General features: G+C 39.7%; 1 protein-coding gene across 2 annotated transcripts in view; it reads left to right on the forward strand.

The window, feature by feature from the left end:
* Positions 1-22,691, forward strand: part of LOC144537651 (voltage-dependent calcium channel subunit alpha-2/delta-1-like) — a 99,760-nt gene that overhangs the window by 64,320 nt on the left and 12,749 nt on the right. Inside the window, exons 11-34 of one of the 2 annotated variants that reach the window (XM_078281431.1) lie at positions 656-814; positions 1,353-1,457; positions 1,547-1,625; positions 2,152-2,201; positions 2,902-2,991; positions 3,575-3,637; positions 4,379-4,462; positions 4,564-4,638; positions 5,569-5,640; positions 5,790-5,861; positions 5,961-6,022; positions 6,698-6,774; positions 11,437-11,497; positions 11,625-11,731; positions 13,395-13,479; positions 13,721-13,783; positions 15,115-15,230; positions 15,332-15,403; positions 15,823-15,890; positions 15,990-16,028; positions 16,124-16,195; positions 18,557-18,709; positions 19,836-19,888; positions 20,222-20,277. In XM_078281431.1, the coding sequence (XP_078137557.1) occupies positions 656-814; positions 1,353-1,457; positions 1,547-1,625; positions 2,152-2,201; positions 2,902-2,991; positions 3,575-3,637; positions 4,379-4,462; positions 4,564-4,638; positions 5,569-5,640; positions 5,790-5,861; positions 5,961-6,022; positions 6,698-6,774; positions 11,437-11,497; positions 11,625-11,731; positions 13,395-13,479; positions 13,721-13,783; positions 15,115-15,230; positions 15,332-15,403; positions 15,823-15,890; positions 15,990-16,028; positions 16,124-16,195; positions 18,557-18,709; positions 19,836-19,888; positions 20,222-20,277 (1,933 nt within the window). Of the gene's footprint in view, positions 1-655; positions 815-1,352; positions 1,458-1,546; positions 1,626-2,151; positions 2,202-2,901; positions 2,992-3,574; positions 3,638-4,378; positions 4,463-4,563; positions 4,639-5,568; positions 5,641-5,789; positions 5,862-5,960; positions 6,023-6,697; positions 6,775-8,896; positions 9,815-11,436; positions 11,498-11,624; positions 11,732-13,394; positions 13,480-13,720; positions 13,784-15,114; positions 15,231-15,331; positions 15,404-15,822; positions 15,891-15,989; positions 16,029-16,123; positions 16,196-18,556; positions 18,710-19,835; positions 19,889-20,221; positions 20,278-22,691 lie in introns of those variants that run through there. The other variant, XM_078281432.1, reaches the window with a different exon arrangement.

Consider the following 22,691-nt stretch of genomic DNA (forward strand, 5'->3'; position numbering starts at 1 on the left):
AAGACCAAAACAGATGTTAGGTATTAATGAGCCATGTCCTAGTCCTCCATAGATGCTGTGTTTGTGTATAGGTTTTTATTTGTGTGTGTGTGTGTGTGTGTGCATAAGTTGATAAGGTTCCATCTGTTCCTCCACATTAACTATTCACCTATATTAATCTGAAGATGCTTTACATGTAGAGCTGTGTAATTGTAATTTAACCAGTTACTTAATTTCTGTCTCTACGGCATAATCTCTCCATAATCAAGATCTTTTTTGTTGTTTTTTACCTCCTTATGCCACTGTTTTCACATCCCTACCTGCTCGCCTGCCAATCCTTCCTTCTGCTCCTATAGCTCCCTTCGGTCTGTGCAGATTTTGATTAAGACTGATTTCATTTCACACATGACATATTTTTGCAGCTGCAAAGCCAATATGTTAAAGTGTTAATAAAGTAATTACTTTATAACATTTTGTCAATACATTTTTTATAGGATCTTAAATGGAATCAATTTAATGTCTCTCATGAAATACCTTAGTTTAAGCCAATCCTATATGCTTAAGGGGCACCGCATGACTCCGTAATGAAGGGGAAACAGACCACATATTTAACAGAAAATATGCGCAAGTGCCTTCCCTCCACTTCCCATCATCCCTCCTTCCCTCTTCCCTCCAGTTCAATGAAAAGGCCATGTACGCATCATGCTTTGAGAACCTGGTTCAGGCCAACGTCCGCAACAAGAGGATGCTGAAAGATGCTGTGCAGAGCATCACGGCCAAGGGTATCACCAACTACAGAGGCGGCTTTGAGCTGGCGTTCGAGCAGCTCGCACAGGTAAAGTGTCAGCGTGGGCATTTGTGTGGTATCTGGCTACCATAAGGGCGTAGGAGTATGTGTGTTTACTGGATGGTGGTAGGGATGATAACGTTGTGGACAGGACTGTCAATCTGTTGTGTTTGATCATTTTATTCTGCAATGTCCCTTGGCATATGCAGACCAACCCAGAGGCTTGATGATGTCTGTGAAATCTACTTAACAGTCTGATGTAACTTATGTTCATTTAATGTATCATTTTCATTCAATTATGAAATTAATGATGGAACATAGGACTCACTGACAACTCAATCCCAGTGGTGTTTTTATAATGAGTGAGTATATGCCGACCTCTTGTGGTTGTTTCGGACATTGCAGATTTTTGTATCAGTGCAAGAGCTCATGTTTCCCTTCTGTAACTGTATAAAGAGGATATAACCTTCACTTCCTTTTGCAACCACTTGTTCAGTCTGTTACTAACAACAATACAAATGTTTTAATTCACTTCCTTGTTTGAATAGTGCTTAAAATACAGACATTTTGCCTTTGTGTCCACTAGATGAATGTGTCAAGGGCCAACTGTAACAAGATTATCATGCTGTTCACTGACGGAGGAGAAGAGAGGGCAGAGGAAATCTTTGAAAAATACAACCCAAAGCAGGCGGTAGGACTGTAAACACAAGATTCTCAGAGAGTAAAATACGGCAGTATTTTATCACCATATTCAGTTTTTTACTCTTCTTCTTTTCATAGGTGCGCATATTTACATTTTCAGTTGGTCAACACAACTACGACAAAGGACCAATACAGTGGATGGCCTGCGCTAATAAAGGTACAAAGTTGCATTTGACATGCATCACACATCTGATGCATATTCTTCTGTAGCATGATGAAAATACTTTGAAGTGCCTGTGATCCAAATGTAAACAAAATGATTTTAAATGATTGACAGGTCTTTGATAGCACCAGACAACAAAAATATGTTACGTTAATGCTTTCTATATTAGTAATATTTTGTAGACACACAATTTTAATTATGAGCATCTGTCACAACACACAACATGCACAATATTTCATTTATTGTGAGCACACCTTTATTTTAGATGATCATAACCCTTTAAGTTCATTTTTAAGTTTGTTTTAGTCAACCTGAAGTAAGAGGTGGGTGGGGTTTGTTTTTCAGTACAATTCTCATTTTTATTAGGTAGGTTATCAATCCCAGAATAGGAAAAAATAGCTTTTTAACATTATATTACCAGATAGATATGAATAAATGAAGCTTCTGTTATCACAATGGATGTTAAATAAAGTTAAATAAAAATAAAAGTTAAATAAACTGTTTTTCTTCTTTTTCTCAGGGTACTACTATGAGATTCCATCTATAGGTGCCATCAGGATCAACACTCAGGTAAACTCAAATAACAACATTGCCTTAAATACACTTGTGTATCCATTAGGGGTGCAAGATATATCGACTCAATATCGTTATCGCAATATCACTTTGCGCAAAATTATATTAAAAGTGTCGCAATAAGTATGCAATATTTAGTTTATTTTGTGGAGCGCTGCGTCCCGTCTGTTGGCTATGTGGCTTAGTTGTGTTTGATTTAGAGCCCGCTTGAAAAGCTATATGATGATCATGTTTCATTGGCCAGTTACCATGCCACTTGCACATGTTAGTACACGTCAGCACACGGTACAACCAGTAAAACATGTCCTGTTCTGTAGACATGGTCGTTATTTATTTATTCATGTTGTACCAGTCCAATATGACCGTCAGTTGAAATAAACCTTGTGTTGTAAGAAAACTTGTTTAATTTGTTATTAATCTATTTTGATTTTCATAATGGTACATTTTGTAATTTTACATGTGTTTAAAAATATCAAAATTAATATTGATATCGCAATATTCCTAATCGATATCGCAATATCACATTTGTCAATATCGTGCAACCCTAGTATCCATTAATGGCTGCTACTGTACTTGTCTTTCACTCCAGCTCCCTCCCTGGCTGACTTAACTAGTTGTGAGTTGTGCCCTCTTGTGGTGGAATGACTTACGTGCACGTAGCAAATTAAACCTGAAATCCGTCCTTCATCCTTTGCAGGAGTACCTGGATGTTTTGGGCAGGCCAATGGTAAAGGCTGACAGAAGGGCCAAGCAGGTTCAGTGGACCAACGTCTACCTGGACGCACTGGTATGTGTCGTGTGGTATAACTGACACACAGTTTATGTAAAGTGTGGGAAAAGAAAATGGCATTTGTAGTCAAATGTGGAGCTCTGCAAGAAAGAGAAGAAACATGTTTTCTGTCAAATGAAGAATTCTAGATAAGTCTTGTTCAATTATGCTAAACATTTGCTGTTTGTCATCACGCTAAACTCAACTTCAACTCTGTTGCAGAAATTGTTTGTGAAATGACAAATTAACTTCATTTCAAAAAAATGCTGCATCCATCAGTTTTTTTGTGATGCTCAAGCTTCTGTCAAGATGAACTTTTAGGCGACAGTGTAGATAAGAAACCAGTCTGGTAAACTGAGCCAAATGGTTTGGATATTGTCATTCGTTTACTGATAAGAAGCTGTCAAAGTTTGTGACTGTGTTGACCTTGTCACCACCAGAAATGTTTCTGCCTTTTGTTACGGTTAACATGTTATTTTTAAGCTGTAGCTGGTTAATGTTATTTTTTTTATACATCTTATGTGTTAATCAGAGAAATCATACAAAAAGAAAGTGACTAATTTGCCTACATATTCAATATGTTGTATGTTTCATCTTTCAGGAGCTTGGCCTGGTGATCACTGGAACTCTGCCGGTCTTCAACAAGACCAACACAGGCTCAAAGGTAAACAGAAGACTACTTTTGGATGCTCTTGTTGCTCATTTAATGTAGATTCAAATGTACTAATGCATTTTATTGACATAGTTATTGTGAGTCCTACCTTTTTTTAATATCAAACATGCTTATTTCCAGATATGTTTCTTGATTCACTCACTGAATTGACTTACTGACTAAATGTACTGTTTGTCTGACACTTTGACCCCATGGGAGAATTTAAGTCTGCGGTTTTGTGACACACCATAATGTTTACCAGACTATAAAAACAAACACACAACATGAATACTCTCAAATATCGTCTCATCCTTCACTTTCATCCTCCTCTTTCTTGTGGCACTTCCTTGTATCCTTTGTTGACTCTGAGGTCCCTCAGAGCTCTCCCACGTGCCTCCGCAGGAAGACATTCGAGCATGTCATAAAGCAAAAATCAAACCTGCAGATCAGAGAGACAAATGATCCGGTAGCTAAGTGCTTCAAGATGAGTTTACATGTCTACCTCGAAAGACTCGGGGTAACCTCCCCTATGGCTGGAGACGAAGGCTGGAAATGCCTTATCAGTGACTCATGACGGCATGTAAAGCTTTTGGGAATGAGACTGTCCAGATTTCTATTGCACCCCATTTCCTGTGCACAGTGGAAAATGACTCATCCAGAAAGAACAACAGGACACATAAGTGGGTCTTACAGTGACTCTTTCTACCCCTTCCTTCCTCTTCTCCACCCCCCCCCCCAATTGTTTTCTCTCAGAAATCTCAAAACCAGCTCATCTTGGGAGTTATGGCCATTGATGTCTCCCTGGATGATATCAAGAGACTGACGCCTCGCTTTACTGTAAGAGCACACACTACACACATGAACACAGGATTTTGTACCAGGATTCCTCAGTTTTTATTTTCACTGATATCTCCCTCTATATTTCTCTTTTCCTGTAGTTTGGACCAAATGGCTACTACTTTGCCATTGACCCCAATGGATACGTGCTGCTCCACCCTAATCTCCAGCCACTGGTAAGCCATATCACTTGACTTTAATTCAGAGTAACCAGACGTTTGCTTTTTCTAGGGGCAGTGCTGTCTGGTTTGCTTAAACCAAGTAGTTGCTCATTTACTGGCTGGGGGGAAAAAACATGACATTCCTGAATAGTCAACAGGCTTTTTAGTAGAGATGTTCCGATAGTTTATTTATGTTGTTTTTCCGTTATAACTGACTGTCAAACTTCATAATAAAGTGTCATTCATGTTTCACAAAGAGTTTAACCTGAGCCAGACCGACAACAAAGATATAAATAATATCACATCCATACAGGGATAGTAGTATACAGTTGTTAAAACATAATAAAATATATGACACACTGGTATCGGATCGGCACTCAGTATCGGCCGATACGCAAGTTCAGGTATCGGAATCGGTATCGGGAAGCAAAAAATGGTATCGGGCCATCTCTACTTTTTAGACTAAGAATACATAAAGATTGGTGTATATTGCAGCCCATAGACAATTCCTATTATTACTTACTATTATTATCTCTGCTGCAGATACACTGTTAGCCTGAATGACTACACTGACTTAACGTGTATCATTTGGCAGTCTGTTCCGTTCATGTTCTAAAAATGTCCCAATCATATGGGTCCAGACTAGAGTGATGTTTGTTGAAAGCATGGCAAGATGTTTCTCATTGACCTTTGAGATACACACTCTTCTTGTAAATTATGCATGCACATATTGGACACAGATGATTACAACATTTAAAAAATAGTGTCAACAGGAGAATTTGTCCATAATTAATGCCCTGTTCAAGGCTACAAAAATCTGTTTTGGAAACAGAAGATCAGTAACTGATGTTTACTGTTCCATTTCTCTGCTTTGTAGTCAAGGCCCACAGATTATAAAGTATATATATATATACACAGAGACTAATTGCTTGTGTTTCTGTGTAGACTGCCAAGTTTCATGAACCTGTTACGCTGGACTTCCTGGATGCAGAACTGGAGAATGACATCAAAGTGGAGGTTTGGAAAATGGATTATTCCAACTCTTACGACTCCATAAGCTCAAATCAGATCAATAGCACTGTCATTTCTGAATATAGCATGATTGATTTATCGTCTCCATTTTAAATAGAGTTAATTAATTTTATGTTTGATCATTTGGTCAACAGATGAGAAAGAAAATGATCGACGGTCTAACAGGGAATTACACAATATCTACATTGGTGAAATCCCAAGATGAGGTAATTTTATATTGACAGGATGTTGGAGTCCATGACAGTTCTAAACATATTTGCTTAAAAAAAATGTAACATGTACTGACGAAACTGTTGCCCTCAAAGCGCTACATTGACTTAGGCCAGAGGATGTACACCTTTGCACCAGTGAAGGGGACGGATTACAGGTAAATATCATATTTTAGGTATGAAATGATAAATCCTTTGTATGTGTTAAGTACTTTTTTTAACAAACTTCAGTCCAGAAATAGACAAACTCTGGATGCTTTGCACTGACACAGTTTCCAAAATGTTCATCATCATTGCATAAAACCATTTAGTTATCTTTGGGATTGGAGCTGGACTGTGGTCTTAAGTTCAAGACAAAGTCCAGGCACACTTTAGAGTGATCTATGTAAAGCCATGAGGGACCAGTGTTCACGACTTATGTTTACTTATTGGAAAATTCAGCCACCTGCTAAAAAATCCTTAGCAGGACTTACTGAAAGATTTGCTATGCTGATTTTTTTTTTAAACACAGAAGGAAACATTCAATGTTTTTATTGTGTGTTTTTGCATGTGATTTGATTGGTTGAGCAAAATGATGTGCATGCATTTAATGTCTCAGACAATGGTTCAAACAAAAATATGGATTTACAAAAATTCATGCACAATTCTTCTATAAAATCACAAAATAGTAGTAGCAGTACAGAAGCTTAAATAATTTTTTGTATGGCAAGAAAAGTTCCATGTAAATATACACTACATACTGTTATGATATTTGTGTGTGTGTGTGTGTGTGTGTGTGTGTGTGTGTGTGTGTGTGTGTGTGTGTGTGTGTGTGTGTGTGTGTCCTCTTTCAGCCTGGCCCTGGTCCTTCCTGACTACAGTATGCATTACATCCGGGCCAACATTGCAGACACAATCACCCAGGCAAAATGTAAGTGCCATCTAAATCAGTTCAATCACTTGTACCATTCTTAGTTTTTCCACTGAGTAACATTTACCTCCATTAATATAGACAGTAGACAAATAGTGCTGGATGGAAAATTACTGCTAATGTTCTAGTGACATTATTGCTCTTCATGTAAGGCTGAGAAACACTCGTGCCTCAGCTTATGGTTCCTATCCATCACTTATAGTGCCCCATGCACATACACAACCACATACATCTATACTACCCCTGCATGCCCTTGCCTCTTGTGTCGCTATGGCAACACACACCCTCAGTTGTGGTGCTGTTCAAGGTTTTTGTTGCCAGACAGCGGGACGAGTGGCTCCAGTGTCCGCTTTCACACATATAGTACTCATCAATTCATTTACAGCTAAGTAACTCTGTTAACTCTGTTGCTGTGTCTGTGTGTGTGTGTGTGTGTGTGTGTGTGTGTGTGTGTGTGTGTGTGTGTGTGTGTGTGTGTGTGTGTGTGTGTGTGTGTGTGTGCGCATGTGCGTGTTTGTGTGTGTTCATGTTCATGCTTAAGCCTATATCTAACACCATACAGTGGATCAGAGGTTCCATATGTGTGGCGTTGTCGTCTCATGTCCCTCTGTTCCCACTAGTAAAAGATGTCATTGACTTATAGTGTTACTCAAAGGACAGTTTTATTGTGTGTGTGTGTGTGTGTGTGTGTGTGTGTGTGTGTGTGTGTGTGTGTGTGTGTGTGTGTGTGTGTGTGTGTTCACTGCCTTTATGGAGCCATCCCTGGCTAGAGTCTGTCCCTCTGTCTGTATGTTTTCTGGTCTGCCTGGCTGCACTCAATAGCCAAAAGTGGGCTTTAAAGAATGTTTTGGTAACTTTGTGATGCACAGCGAACTAGCCTTGACAACCATACTTATGGTTTAGTATGTTCTAAAAAACACACACACTATTACCAACTAATTTCCAATGTGTATCATACATTAAAAGTTTAAAGTGTATCATTGATTATAAGTCTGATTTCCCACATTTAGTCAGCAGTTGGTTACTCTTTATTCCAGAAAGCTGTAAAACATCAACTGGCAGAGACTTGAAGTTTGCTTGACCTCGGTAATCCATCACAGTGAAAATTTCATCGCCTTTATTTTTTTCATTAAGTGCAGTTGTGAAGCAGGGACCAGTTTAAAAACACTCCGTGGTGGTGCTTTTAAGATTCTTCCAATGTCTGATATGTAGTTGTTGGCATGGCAACTTAATGCTTGAGCAATTATGTGAAAAAATAAGCCCAGAGGACACAAATGTTTTTCTTTTTTTTAAAGATGATATGAATTTGGTCGTTTTGCTGACATTTTGACTTATCCATGAACTCACCAACAGAGATAGTAAATGACTTTAACAATATCAAGGTAACAAAATGCATGTTGATTTTCACGGTAGCAGACAATGGCTGCTTAAATGGTAGGGAAAAAATATGTGAACTGTACATATGCAATAGCTGTAATTATAGTTAGAACATAGAAACCCAGTGATTGGGTCCTTTTTATTATGAAGGCACTATGCACACAGGGGTCAATGTCATTATGGAGAACAAGCCGGAGCCTTAATGACTACATTGCCAAACCCCAAATCTAAAACCGAGTCTTAACCCTATAATTCAATGGATAATCTAGTGATGTTTTTTTCCCTAAGAAGAAGGGAAGTCCTCCTCATGTGACTGCATGAACAGATTGTTGTTCCCACAACGTCTTTACAGATGACACTACAGATGAAAACTAGCCTTTTGACTAAATCTGGCATGTTTACAGAAATGTTTACTAATATGCACTGTCCTTTTCAAATAAAATAAAGATTACACACATAACCACACATACAAACACGCACATCTTAAACCTAAATTACCTAAACACCCCTTTCATCTCCCACTAGGTAAACTCTTAAGTGTTTCATACTTTTGTATACAATATTCTTATTCAATGTCCATTTGAATAAAATATTGTGTGTAACCCTGTTGGTTTATTTCCTTTACTGCTCTTTTTTTCAATTCCCTCTTTCCTATCCTCATCTTTTTATCCTCCTCTCCTCCTCCTCCTGTTCTCCTGCCCTCCTAAACTCTTGACCATTCCTGGTGTGTTGGATCCCCCTTCAGCGTTTTTGGGCAAGTATTCTCCTCCTGTGCTTTACCTCATAACCCTTGTCTTCTTACGCTCACACTACCAGCATACTTTGGATGTAACTTCACTTCTAATTGGTTTGTCATTTGTGGTGTTGCAGACTCACGAACACAGAAGCATTTCTTTTTCTGTTTTTCTTCACTTAGTGGCTTCTGATTAATAATGACAATTCTGTTACACAGAATCAAGCTGGCGTCTGCTCTCAGAAGCAGTGCTTCGCATGCAATGCTTGCCCACACAGCGTGTCGCAGATGGTGTGTGTGTATTTCTGTGTGCGCATGTATGTATTTAACCCCCACCTGTTCCAATGGCCCTCAGATGTGGTTTTGGCACTAACGCACTGTAGCAGGAACAACAGAGGACAGGATGTTTGCATTATTTAAAGGTGAAGCCATAAAGGAGAAAGCTGTGAGTCCAAAACATGAGTCGGTGCTTTTCTTTGTATTCTTTAGTTTTCTCTTTTTGACTCACTTTAAGTGAGTTTTACAACCTTGTTAAATAACTCCTAATGAAAAACAGGATCCCTCTTAACCCACTAAGCTTCAGCTCTGCTGTTCGTCCTTCTGTGTGCTTTGTCATCAGCTTTGTCTTGTTTGTGCTCATTGAATCAAAAACTACGGAACATGTTTGAAGGTGCAGTAGGTAAGACTTATAAAACTATAAAGCTTTCTGTCATATTTGCTGAAACTGACCCTATGTTCCAGTAGAACTATATGAAGCAGGTAATTTAAAAACAAATCCGGCTCCTCTGGCACCACCACCTGTAGTGTGATTTGCAAAAATCCACCGCTCCCTGTTCAGATGCACCAATCAGGGCCAGGGGGGTGTCTAACTACATGCCAATCACTGCTCATGCACATGCTTTCATTCTCCCTTGTGGGGGGAGGGGCTTAGGAGACTGTTTTGGGCTTTAGCGGAAAGGGGGGGAGGGATTGAGAAGTTGTCGATGTTCAAATTTTTTGGCTAAGTCCTGGATCTTCACAATCCTAACTACAGCACCTTTAAGCTCTGTGGTTTAACTGAAACTGAAGTTCCGATTTGTGTCTTCTTTATACTTTTTCAGTGGGTGAATTTAAATGTCAATTAAAAACACTTAAGTGGACTTGAATACATATCATGTCCAAATTCCCACTATGATGCTGGTTCTTGTCTTGCATTTTGCTGTGTGTGAGACTGATTCATACTGAAATCCATTCACATTTTGGATGGATTGTAGCTGCATGTCTTAGATTTTGCACTGATTCCGTAATTCACAAAGAGCAGGAATGTCATCATCAGTGTGAAAAGGCGTGTGAGAGTGCAGAAAATATAAGCAGTCGTCACTCCCCAAATCTCCCTGCTATCTATCATTATTAGATACTTTGTTGGATTAGCAAGTGGTGACCGAATATCACAGAACAAACACATGGCTGCAATTATTTCCCAATCATGACCACCATAGAGGGCAAGGAGTAGCGCATGTCGTCATGAGAAATTTTGCTGTACAGTATAATCAACTGTCAACACGACATGCCTTGGAGAATGTCAAAGGAACCTTAAGGTTATGAGCTGTGGTTAATATTCCTCCTATTTGCAGTAGGGTAATGCAAATACATCACTGAAGTGCAGTAACTCCACAGCTTTACTGTGTCACCAAAAGAATGCTAATACTAATGCTAAAAACTAAATCACAACTTTAAAAATCGTCTGACCACATTTCAAGCCTCTCTTTGTGTTCTCCATCAGCAATGTCTCCATTTACATCCAAAGGCCTAAAACCTTTTGTTTGGAATGCAATATTTCTATTCAGGACTTGCTCTGTGAATAAAATATTGTCACCTTTGACCCCTGTGGTTTTGCCCTGTCTTCTTTTCCCCCTTTCTTTTTCCTCTCGTCTTTACCTCCCTGGGGGATGATTCTCTCGTTCGTTCGCTCACTTTCTCTCTGCTGGGATTTTTTTTCCACTCCAGGGAAAGATGGCAAGTATTTTTTCCTTTACTTTTAATGTCTTTCCTCTTGTTCTTGAGCCTTGTCGGTCCTTTACCCAGCATGTCTGGCCAAGCCGATTCTAGTCCTTATTTATACCTGATTTTCAGCTGTGTGCAATACAGTGTTTAATTTCTGTGCAGTGTAAATCTGTCCACAACTGTTGCTTCAGTTGTATGAGCTATGTGGTTAATAATTTCCTATTTTCTCTTTGTGAGTACCCACTCCTCCCTTTACAAAGCTACCTTGCATTTTAACTAAATATCTTAAACTCAGGACCTTGAGCGTATAAGAATGACATTAGAGGAGTTGAATATGTGGAGCTATGGTGCTAATATTTTACTGCTCAGTCTGTCAAGAGATGGAATCTCATTTCAGGTTTTGGTCCCTGTATTGATGCATTATTAAATATTCAACAGGCGTTACATTTTGCCCAGTGGAGCACCATCTCATCTGCATATAGTACAATGATTATTGCAATTTAATGTTGTCCTGTCTAATAATAACCTGCATGGGAGGAAGATTAATAATACTTTATACCTTTCACCAGTTTCTGAAAGCCTGATGGCAGACAAGTTTGATGAATACGGATATACATTTATTGCACCGAGGTAAGATTTATTTAATTTAGATTTAATTTGTTTGGGTTACATTTCGACTCAGTATAGAGGCAACTTTGTGAATAAACTTTTTTTCTGCTTACATGAATTCACTACAAAGTGCTTTTGTTTCGCACAGGATGTACTGCAAGGACTTAAAGCCACCTGACAAGAACAAAAACAACACTGAGTTCCTCATTGAGTTCAACAACTACATTGACACAAAGACTCCAAACAACCCCATGTGTGAGTATCAAAAACACTTGCGTGCTCCTGGTGCCATTAACTATGACATTTGTCTTGAGAATCAAAGCTTTTTTACTGGATCGTATTGTACTCTGCAGCACACTTGGACCTCATTGTCACTACAGACTCTTATTTACATCTCAAAGAGCTGCTACGCTTTACAGTATTTGCTATAGTATGTATATGTGAATGAATAACAGCCATCTGGTTTGGCATTAAGGTGTGCATTGAACATTTAATGGAAGAGCGCCAACCAAAACCTATTCCCAGAGGTCTCTCTTTCCAGTGAAATACAGGTCTGGCTGGATGGTTTGGTGTGCATGACCAGGCAAAGCTTTGTGATGTGGAACCCCTGTGTTCGTGTTACCCATTTGATGCTAACTCTAAAAGTCTGACCATCACACGCCTGAGTGCACATGTGTGAGGCACGTCGGCTTAGATGTGACACACACACTCACGCGCACACACAATATTCACCAGTAATATGCCTTCCACACCCCACCTATAGCCGCTCGACCTCATCCAATTACTGTGTGTTTGTGAGAAAGAGCAGGACACGTCAAGCCAGGAGCACAAGAGGAGCAATAAAATACAAATCAGGGGCCAGTGGACCTTCTCCCAAACATCTGACCAATGCATTAACATCCTTGTGATTTCTTGCATACACTCATTGATATGCATTGCTCACTTTTTTCTGCCCATTGAGTAAACCAAAAGGTCCCTGGCTATTTATAAAAGAACTCCTTCAAGTTTGGTTTGACGATTTCAGTTTGAGAACTTACTTTAAACATCTCAACATGATCAATCCAATAAAACTTCTCACCCAATTGAAATATTACTTTCACCATTATTAGCTGCTAGTTTAATGGAGTACATAGGGAGTTCAGAGGGAGAGAGAGTAAGGCCCATGTGGACTATTGGCGGCTTGAGTATCGTTACACGCTTTACTTGGTTGAGCCACTGCAGTGGCGAAGAAGTTGAAGTACATTAGGAATTCCTGGGCTGCCTTCAATAAAAGACCCCTAATGAAAACCACTACACTAGGAGGAAAGGTGGGGTAGGGGGGGAAATAAAGTGTTACACCAGCTGTTTTCTCTGATGTGTGTGGTGTGTCATAAAGGTTGGAGGAGGTGGTGGGGCTATATCGACGAGCTTCGATGTTAATGGACTGAAGCGGGTCGTCGGAGAGTTCAAAGTGGTGGGCACTGACAAACAATGGGCGAGCCTCTTTTATCGCCTGTTATGTTTGTCATATGGTCTTGTCGGACGATGCCTGAAATGTGATCTAAATGTTGAAGTATTCCCAACTCTCTCTCTATTTTGTTTTATTCTTTGTCTTTTTAGTACCATATATACTCTATGGATCCTATATTATTTTTCTTTAGTTTTTTTTTTCTTTTTGGTTAACTTTCCTTCCTTTCTTTTTTTATTACCGGTATTTGTTCCCTGATGGCTTTTGATGCACCTCTGGCATTTATTCCAGAATATTCCTGTTACACAGACATTTTTAGGTTCATAAGTCTGAAAAGCATCATCACACATCTTATAAAAAGGAGACACTTTAAAGCTGATCAAAGACCTGACAGTTAAAGCGATACTTTTACTATTTGTGATGGTATTCAAAGATAACATGTTTAGGCTCAAGTGATGTTTTGCTGTTTAGGTAATGTGGAGCTGGTGAACCGATTGCTCCTGGATGCTGGCATCACCTCATCTCTGATCAAGTATTGGAAAGAAACTGAGTTGCAGTAAGTGAAGAACCACAGTGTTGCTACTTTACCATCAAGGCTTTTTCGTGATCTAGCAAAACAAACTGAAACGTGGCATCAATTATTTGTTACTTGGCATTTGGTAACGAATGTCCAAGTGAAAATTCAATACAGATGGTTCAAGTATTTCAGCATCACCAGTAAATGTCATGCAGGCATAAAGCACATTCCAGATTTTTGTAACTGTATGTTTTATAGCTTTATCTTCTCTGCTTGTCAGGCATGGTGTCTTGGCCAGATTTGTTGCCACCGATGGAGGGATCACACGGGTCTACCCCAAAAGGTAATTGTCAAGCTCTTATCTAATAAAGAACAATGATGTGGTCTGCTAAGAAAGCTGCTTTCTATATTCTATAAATAACCAGTTTTGGTTATGGTGGTAGCAGGCTAAGCAGAACAGGCAATATGCCCTTATTCCAATATTCCTACCTACTTCTTCCAGTAACTACTGGGGGATCCCAAGGCTTTTTCTGGACAGATGGGATTTTTAATCCCTCCAGCAAAAGTAGAAGCTTATACTGTAAAGTGAAAATGCAATGGGCCCAATACAGGTCCTTGCAGTACCCCAGAGGAGAGATAATGAAAAAACAAAGATGTTATTGTTGTATTCTATGATGTAAAAATGACTTAAACCACTGCAATACATAACTAGAAGGGCACTCGGAGAGCGCAGTCTTCCATCAAGGCTCACAATTCTCACAATTTTAACAAAAATGAAAGAGGATTTTGATCCGCTCCAAAATGTAATGGGTCCTTCCTTGGCCCATGCTACACCCTTTCACTAAGTTTCATGGAAATTGGGCCAGTAGTTTTTTCCTTAATCCTGCTGACAAACCAACAGACAAACAAACCAAACCGAAAACAGGTAACTACTGATGCCAATATAGTTTTAAAGTGACTTGTAAGAATGTCACTGTCTGTGGTGTTGAAGGCAATGCACAGATCAATCTGGACTATTGGGATTAATATGGGACCGTAGAGCAGTAGTGGTAGTGTGCACATCCCCACCGGTGAGGTGCAGGGCAAAAAGGGGCTGGATACAACTGAAAAGAATGAGATGCCCGCACTCTGCTGCAACGTTTCGACCCTGCCGGGTCTTCCGCCTGAGGAAGACCCGTTGCAGGATCGAAACTTTGAAGCACAATAAACATATGGAAGGATCAGCAGAGTGCGGGCATCTCATTAATGTGGGACCGCAATAAGTAGATTGTTAACTACCTTTTTTAGTGAAGTTTCAATGTAATGAAATTACCCAAAGCCAGACTGAAGGGGCCCATAATTTATAGTGTTGAGTTAATCAGTAAGTCTGACTAAGTGGGTAAATGCAAATAATAGAAGAGCTAGAACAGTCTAGTAAGTTCAGCAAACAACATCACTTTACTGTAATGCAGCCTGTAAAACCAGACAACAACACTAATGCCATATTACGAAATCCAAAATCTAAGACAATATCTGGTTTCACATCACGATATCGATAAAATATTGATATATTGCCCAGCCATAGTCTACCATTCTTAAAGAGATCTGGGGGTTGGTGTTTTTCTTGAGGAGAGGTTTGATAATGGCATTGTTTGTGTGTGTATGCGTGTTGTTTTGTTTAAATGTGTTTGGCAGTGCTGGGCTGTACTGGAAAGAAGAAGCAGAGACGTATGAGTCAAGTTTCTATAAGAGAAGTTTGGACAATGATCTGTACGTCTTCACTCCAACACCCTACCTCACTAAAGAGAACAGTGAGTAAAAGCCTGCATGAATGTTTGTGTAAGTGTGTGTTTTTCTGTGTCACAATGTGTATGCACATATATACAGTGTTCTCTTATTCCTCTTCTTGCAGCAAGTGATGACTCTGTCCTGGTGAGCAGAGCAGTAAATCTCAACATTGATGGCATCATACTCAAACCAGCGGGTAAGGACACACTCACACACAAAGAGAGAGTGGCAAGTATTTACACTTTTATTCTCCTCATTTCTCAAGGTGTCTCTCTCTTTCTGCCACCGACATATAAACACATTCACACTTAGCTAGGTGTCTTATTTATAAACCTACATTTGCAACCTTATAACCCTATTCATGCCTTGATATCTTCTGACACACACAAAGTATATATTATTTGTATATATTATTTACAGACCACTACTCCTCATTTGTCTATTGCTCCCTCTCCCTCTGACATATACACACAAACACACACACACAAACCACTCATCAAGTTGTCTCGTCTCGTCTGATCCTTGGCCAAGTTTGCATTTTCAAAGTTCAGAGAGTAAAGTTGACCCAGAGGTCCTACATGATCTAGGATGTCTGGCTTTTGTGTTTGATCCCAGTGGTAGGCGTGAAGTTGGACATTAGTGCCTGGATGGCAAGCTTCATCAACATCACACAGAAGATCAATGTGAGTGGATTATGTCTGCATGACACATACTGTACGCACACGGACACACACTTAATCCAGACTGTGACTTTTCATTACTCTGTTAAACTGTATTTTTAGTGCAATGATGAGATCTGCGGCTGCCAGCGAAACGATGTGGTAAGAGGTTTAATTGCATAATTTTATGCTTCCAGCTATTATTTATGGATAAGTCATACGCATGCAATATTTTTTTAATCTCTATGTGATTCCAGTATGTAGATTGTGTCATTCTGGATGATGGGGGCTTCCTTGTGATGTCCAATCGAGATGAATATATTGATCAGGTGAGCCTCTGTATTTTACTCTCACAAAACTAAAAACCAAACCACTTTCAAATAAGGCATACTTTATGAGGGGTTATTAATGGTTACTAATGGCTTTATCAATGATTGATAAATCATTAATCTATGCTTTATAGGTAATTTTAGAACAAATATTAGGTTTTGAAAAATACATTAATACATTGTATTTTGTAATAATGTAGTTATAAATGTTAATCCATTAAATGCTTATGCATTTTCTTACTTACTAATAATGTATTGAGTCTGGAGTTGTACATGTTAATAATAAGGGTTTTAATCATTAAGTCTTGACCGATAACCTATTTAAAAACTGATCTATAACGCATCGGTAAATTATATATTAACCACTACAATGATTATATTGTATTAGTTATAACTTAAAACTTCATTATTAAGGATGGCTTATTACAACGTGGACCTAAATGTATTTTAAGGTTATTTACAACTTGTGTTTGTGCTCTAAGTTGAATTTGTTTGACAAACTACTAACAACTACAATGTTCCTGCTCAAAATACTTTTTGTTCTGTATAAAGAACTCACGGCACTTATACAGTTTTAATTCAAGCTGTGGCAGGCAATTTATTTGTGCCGTCGTTGGGGAATAATTCCATAATAATCGACTTCTACACCTCCTCTGGCTCTGTATTCAGGCTTCAGAAGATCTAGCCGTCACAGGAGACTTTGGTCAATCATAGATCATTTCAGAGGGAGAGAGCGTTCCTATTGGCTGTTCTGCCAATGCATTGCCTGTGCAACAAAGAGGGGAGAGGGACAGGTGCAGAAAGAGGTCTCACTCTACTTTAAATTGTGGCATTTTTGGCAATCTACCCACTGCAGCTATAATGTACTGAAAACCTCTATAAAATGGTCTTATCCTAAACGAGACCCAGTTTGTCCACATTTTGTTTGTACACATACTTAACTGTACACATACTTAACTGTGAAAAATAATGCCTCTCAAACACAATTTGACCCATCTTTACACACACAAACACATATATAGTAAGCACACACCTTTTTCCCCCACTCCCTATGCTAAATGCTAACAGCGGGTCCCTGCTGTCATCTGAGTAAATGTTTTTTCATGCGGCCTCGGCTCATTCCTAATCAGGCCTTGGTGTGTGCTGGATAAATCAGTGGCCCACTGAAGTTTGGCAGCAGCACTAAAACCCAGCGACCGGAGGCCTTGTTTGGAGAAGGCTGTGTGCCCTCAATCATATTTCCTACAGGAGCAAAGTTTCTCTCTCTCTCTGTAAGCTTCTCGCTCTCTCCCTCGTTATGTCTTTCATTCTTTTCTTTCTCTGAAACCCTTGGGGAGTCTGCAGCCAACAAGGCTGTGACTGTTAATTCATTATTTGTTTTACTGCACGGGGAAAGGAGAGAAGGCTCCCTTTACCTCATAGATTGGAAGATTTATATATGCTTTGGCTGTGAGACTAAAGAGGAAAGGATATGTGGAGGACGGCTTGTTAGCGGTGACCTTAACAAAGTGGAAGGAAAGGGATAGTTTGCATTTCCTCACACACACACACACACACACACACACACACACACACACACACACACACACGCACATCTTTCAGCACACGCACACACATAGATGAGTACTACTTACTGTACATACTCCCTCCTGGATACACATACTTAAACACTCCAAGGCGCACGTTCATGTCATACCTGCCGAGACAAAGTACTTCCTCTTAGTAGAAATTTATGGCTGCCTGGTGGACTGTGTTAATCAGATTATACTGAAGTCCATCTTCCTGGTTTGAGGGTGATTTACTGAGTATGTGTGTGTGTCGGTGTGTCTGTAAATTCAATGTTAACATTTTCTGGGCATGTATACACTTAATTGTTTTTGTGGATGTGTTTTACATAGATTTAAAAATTGTGGGTTGACAGTATAAAAGTGTTAAAGTGCTCTGTAAATGAAGAATATTGAGGTACACCTCATTTTTCAGCCTTAAGGTTTTTTGCCCATATAGAGGGATCAAGCGTTTGTCCAACCTTTATTACTGAAACAATTTCCGCAATGAATCCTTAGGTTAGGCACACACTGGTAGTCTGTTAAATTAAAGGCTTGACTGTATGCGGGAATATGTTTTTTGGGCAATACACTTATTTGCTTTTTGTGCTGTGAGTTAGATGAGAAGATTAATACCGCTCTCCATTGTTGGCACGGTAAATGAAGCTTCCGCCAGCAGCCGGACATAGTAATTACCTAATTCTTCAGGCCCTGTGTCAAAATCGAATCCTTAAACCTTCATTATTTTACAACATGCTTTACTTACATAGATCCTATTCCTAAACAGATCTTCATTCTCCTGTCTCCCTGTCTTTAGATCGGGCGTTTCTTTGGTGGTATTGACCCGATCCTCATGGTGAACCTGGTCAACTCGTCCCTGTTCACCTCTAAGAAGACCTTCGACTACCAGTCGCTCTGTGACCCAGAGAAAGAGAGCAAGGCGGCTGCGGGCCTGCGATCCGTCTATGTGGTGAGTTACATAAGCCAGTTACCATTCACACACAACCTACCACACACACACACACACACACACACACACACACACACACACACACAGAGCCACCCACATATGCACACCCACAATTATATGTTCACACATTTTGATAGCGACACATTTATTTACTCATTTCCCTGCAAGTACACATTTGTAGCCGTACTTGCTTGCTTACACCCTTCCAAATGGTCACGCACACACACGAACAGACACTCATCAGGGAGCCATAAATCTGGATAGAGCAGATGAGAAGGGAAGCAGAGGGTATGGTGAAAGCGTTAGAGTGGGAGTTTGCAGTAACAGTAACAGGATTAGTTGGTCTAGTGTGCTTGGCTAACACACCAAGTGATGTAGAAAGAGGCACTGTTTTTCATCACTTACAAAACGCCCAACTTACAGTGAAATGATGCAAACTGTCTGCAGACATTTCAGTTGTGCAGATGAATTTCTCTTGAATGCTGGAAGGCCATGACACGTACTGGTAAATACAGGTAATAAGCCGATACCTCAAGTATCTGTAGGTATTTACAGATGCAGAAATTCCTCCTCACTTATAGACAATTGAAACCACGTAATTTCCCGACTTGGACCACACGTGTACAACACGCATGAGTTACCAAGGTAAGATGAAAGATGCACATATTTTCTGATCAAAGACGCCGTCAACAGCCGACGATGCCTCTAACACGGTTAGTTTAGAGACTCCTTGATGACTCAACACACCATCAACTGAAGCGAAAGGATGCAGTACTCATTCACCAAAACAAGGCCCTCGCATGCTAACCATAATCAAAGCAGCATGTTGGGCCTTTTATTCAAACCGTGTGCTACTTTGTTTTCGCACTAGCTCTTTGTTTACATATTTATGCTTGCATCTGTTGAGGTTGATTGTGTTCTAATTTCCTCTGAGAGGGAAGAAAATAAAATCTCTGGCTGGATCTTTTGATCTTTGTGCCTGGCATAACTGGACAGTCTGTAGCCACTTTAAACACAAGCAGGATGTTCAGATTGGCTCAACTAGCTTAAAATTATTTGTCTGAAGATTATTATAGACTTGGTTTTATCCTCTGATATTAATTCTCATTTTGTTTGTTCCCCTCAGCCTACAATTGCAGACATTTTGAATTTAGGATGGTTCGCGACAGCTGCAGCCTGGTGAGTTCTTTTTTTCTGAACTTTTTCTATATGGTTGGCATTAGTGTCAGCCCATTTTTTTTTTTCAAATGATTGATAACAAAAATATACACTATAAAAGCCAGTATTTTAAGTCCTTAAATTCAGATCCTAATGGAAAGCAGGCAAGGATTTGTTTCTCCAAATGGACATATAGCATCTGTGTAATAGCTGAATTGTTCCCAGGACAGTCAACATTCCACAACATCTTCCCCTGATTTATTGATACATTAGCATTTACACAGATGATTTATTGTGGATTATGTTCCAGTGAATCCAGACATCTGTCATCCCTGGGTTTGTTTTTGCTCTTAGGTCAATACTGCAACAGTTACTGGTCAGCATCACATTCCCCAATTTCCTGGACGCAGGTGAGTTTCCGTCATTTTGACACAGAGAAATGAATAGTGCTTTAATACGTTGTTGTTTTTTTTGCAATATTGAGCTAGCTCTGGACCGCCTTAATGGTCTCATGATGTAAATAAAATCAATGTTTTAATTTTTACTTTGACAAGTTCTTAAAAGATATTTAACAGGTTACGTTTTCTTTTTAGAATTCTGGTGAAATACGCACAACATGCCAAGAATATGTAGTGATTAACAATATTGTCCGAACAAGCCAGACCTTGCAAATAGAGTTATGTTTGGTGGGTTATTTTGTGTGGATGCAAATGCATGTCCAGAAAATATAGATTGCCAACAGATCCAAGATAACAGAACAAGTCTCTCATCGTTCATAGTTATATACATACAATATGCCATGTGATGAAGATGATATATCATATCATCCGAATTATGAAAAAACTTATGTATACTGGTAAAGACCTATGTGGATTAAACCTGGGTTTAATTTCCTCAGGTTTTGAGATATCTGTCGCTGAGATGTCTGACTCCACTTCAATGGAGGTGACAGCTGACCACACAGTCAAATCATCAAGACTATTTCTTCAGTAGAACCTTGTACCGGCCACATTTATTCCTGTGTATTATATGGAGTAACCAACACAATACCCATTCAGGAAATAAACGTTGCCGTTCATTTTTTAAATGCTGTGTAAACCACAGATTTCCTCCATTCACGTCCATTTCATTAGGGTGACTACAGAGTCTCAGAGACAATTGTCTCAACATCTAGAGAAATAACAGCAAAAGTATCGAAATGATTAGAATGATTAGAAGTATGTGATAAACCATTTTCAGAAAACATGATTTTCCGCCACTGGAGGGGGAACCTCGGCCTTCTCCTCCATCTCCCCTGCTGCCGCGAGGGGCGCACAGATCGCCGCCGGTTCTTCCACCTGCGGTACCTGACCTCACCCTCGGATTCACCGCTCCATACCTCAGTTCACACCGGCGCCGCGGAGGGCTGCTGCTTCTGTCAGTTGCTCCTTCATCCACTCAGTCCTCTCAGTTGCGTTCTCCGACTGCCCCCCACCCCCCTTTCCAGCCGCTTATTATCAGAGATTCCATCATAAGGAATGTCACGAAAAAATCAGCGGTTACATTTTGCTTCCCTGGTGCTAAAGTGGCGGATCTGAGGGAAAAGATTCCCAGCATCCTGACCAAGCACAGTAATGCCCGCAATATTGTGCTGAACATACGCTATAATGATATCACTAATCAGGCATCTGAACTACTAAAACGACACTTTAGCAACCTCCTTGACTCCCTCAAGGTCCACAGCAAAGAGGTTTTTATCTCCACACAATGGGTCTTTTCATCCGCATACTCAGCCTCCACACCTGGCTGCAGTCGGCCTGTGCAGCCCGAAATGTCGTTTTTATCGACAATTTTAATCTCTTCTGGAAACACCCAGTTTTTTTCCGGTAAGACGGTATCCATCCCAATGGTCTTGATCACGCATCTTAACAGATAATCTATTTTATTCGATCTTGCACTCTCCCCTGTGCTGACTACCCACAGCAAAACCCTTTAATGTGTGCACAGGAGGAGTACCTGAGTCAGGTGCTTTATCTGCACTGGTGTGATCATCAGCTCTTTCTTTTTCATACTGCTTGTCCATTGCACTTTTTTCATGTGCAAAGCGGATTTTACAGCATATGATTGGATGAAGCACCATCGAGTCCCAAGAGCCCCTGAAAGAGAAATCCAGTGTACCTCATTGTAGCGCATCATTGTTTGGAATTGGTGTTCTGTACCACTACAGATCTATGGTTCTAATAAATGGATATTATTAAAACTGCACTAATAAATGTTTTTATATAGACAATGGATCAAATGACTGTATAATGTGAAAGGAGTCTCTCGTAGTGACGAACCCACAGACTCTGCGTTTCGTCTCAGCTCTATGGAGTGTTTTAGTGTCTTTCAGCTCATTGTTTTGGTTTTACTGCCAATTATATTTGAACTCTTTATTGTTTTTATATGTGTGTGTGTGTGTGTGTGTGTATATATATATATATGTATATATATATATATATATATATAGCGTTAACGCGTTAATCGCGATGCGATTAAGGGCCTACATGATGCGATTAATTTTTTTAATCATATGCCGGCATTTATTAATTTATTTTACACTTCACTCGGTTTTGCATTGTGCCTAACAGGCTACTATTTTGACCCTTTGCAGCACCATTACTTATCATCAAGCTGCCACTTCCTCGTAACACATCCTGCTGCTGCAGGCTGCAGGCATGATGGAGAAAGACAGCAGCAATGAAATCCTGAATGGCGTTTTTATTTTCCAAAACTCCCGGACGGCTCGTAGACAAGTCGAAAGCCATATGCACGTTGTGTAAAGCCGAATTAAAATATCACCGAA

This window comes from Sander vitreus, chromosome 23 (assembly GCF_031162955.1).
Source record: "Sander vitreus isolate 19-12246 chromosome 23, sanVit1, whole genome shotgun sequence".
NCBI classification, from domain to species: Eukaryota; Metazoa; Chordata; class Actinopteri; order Perciformes; family Percidae; genus Sander; species Sander vitreus.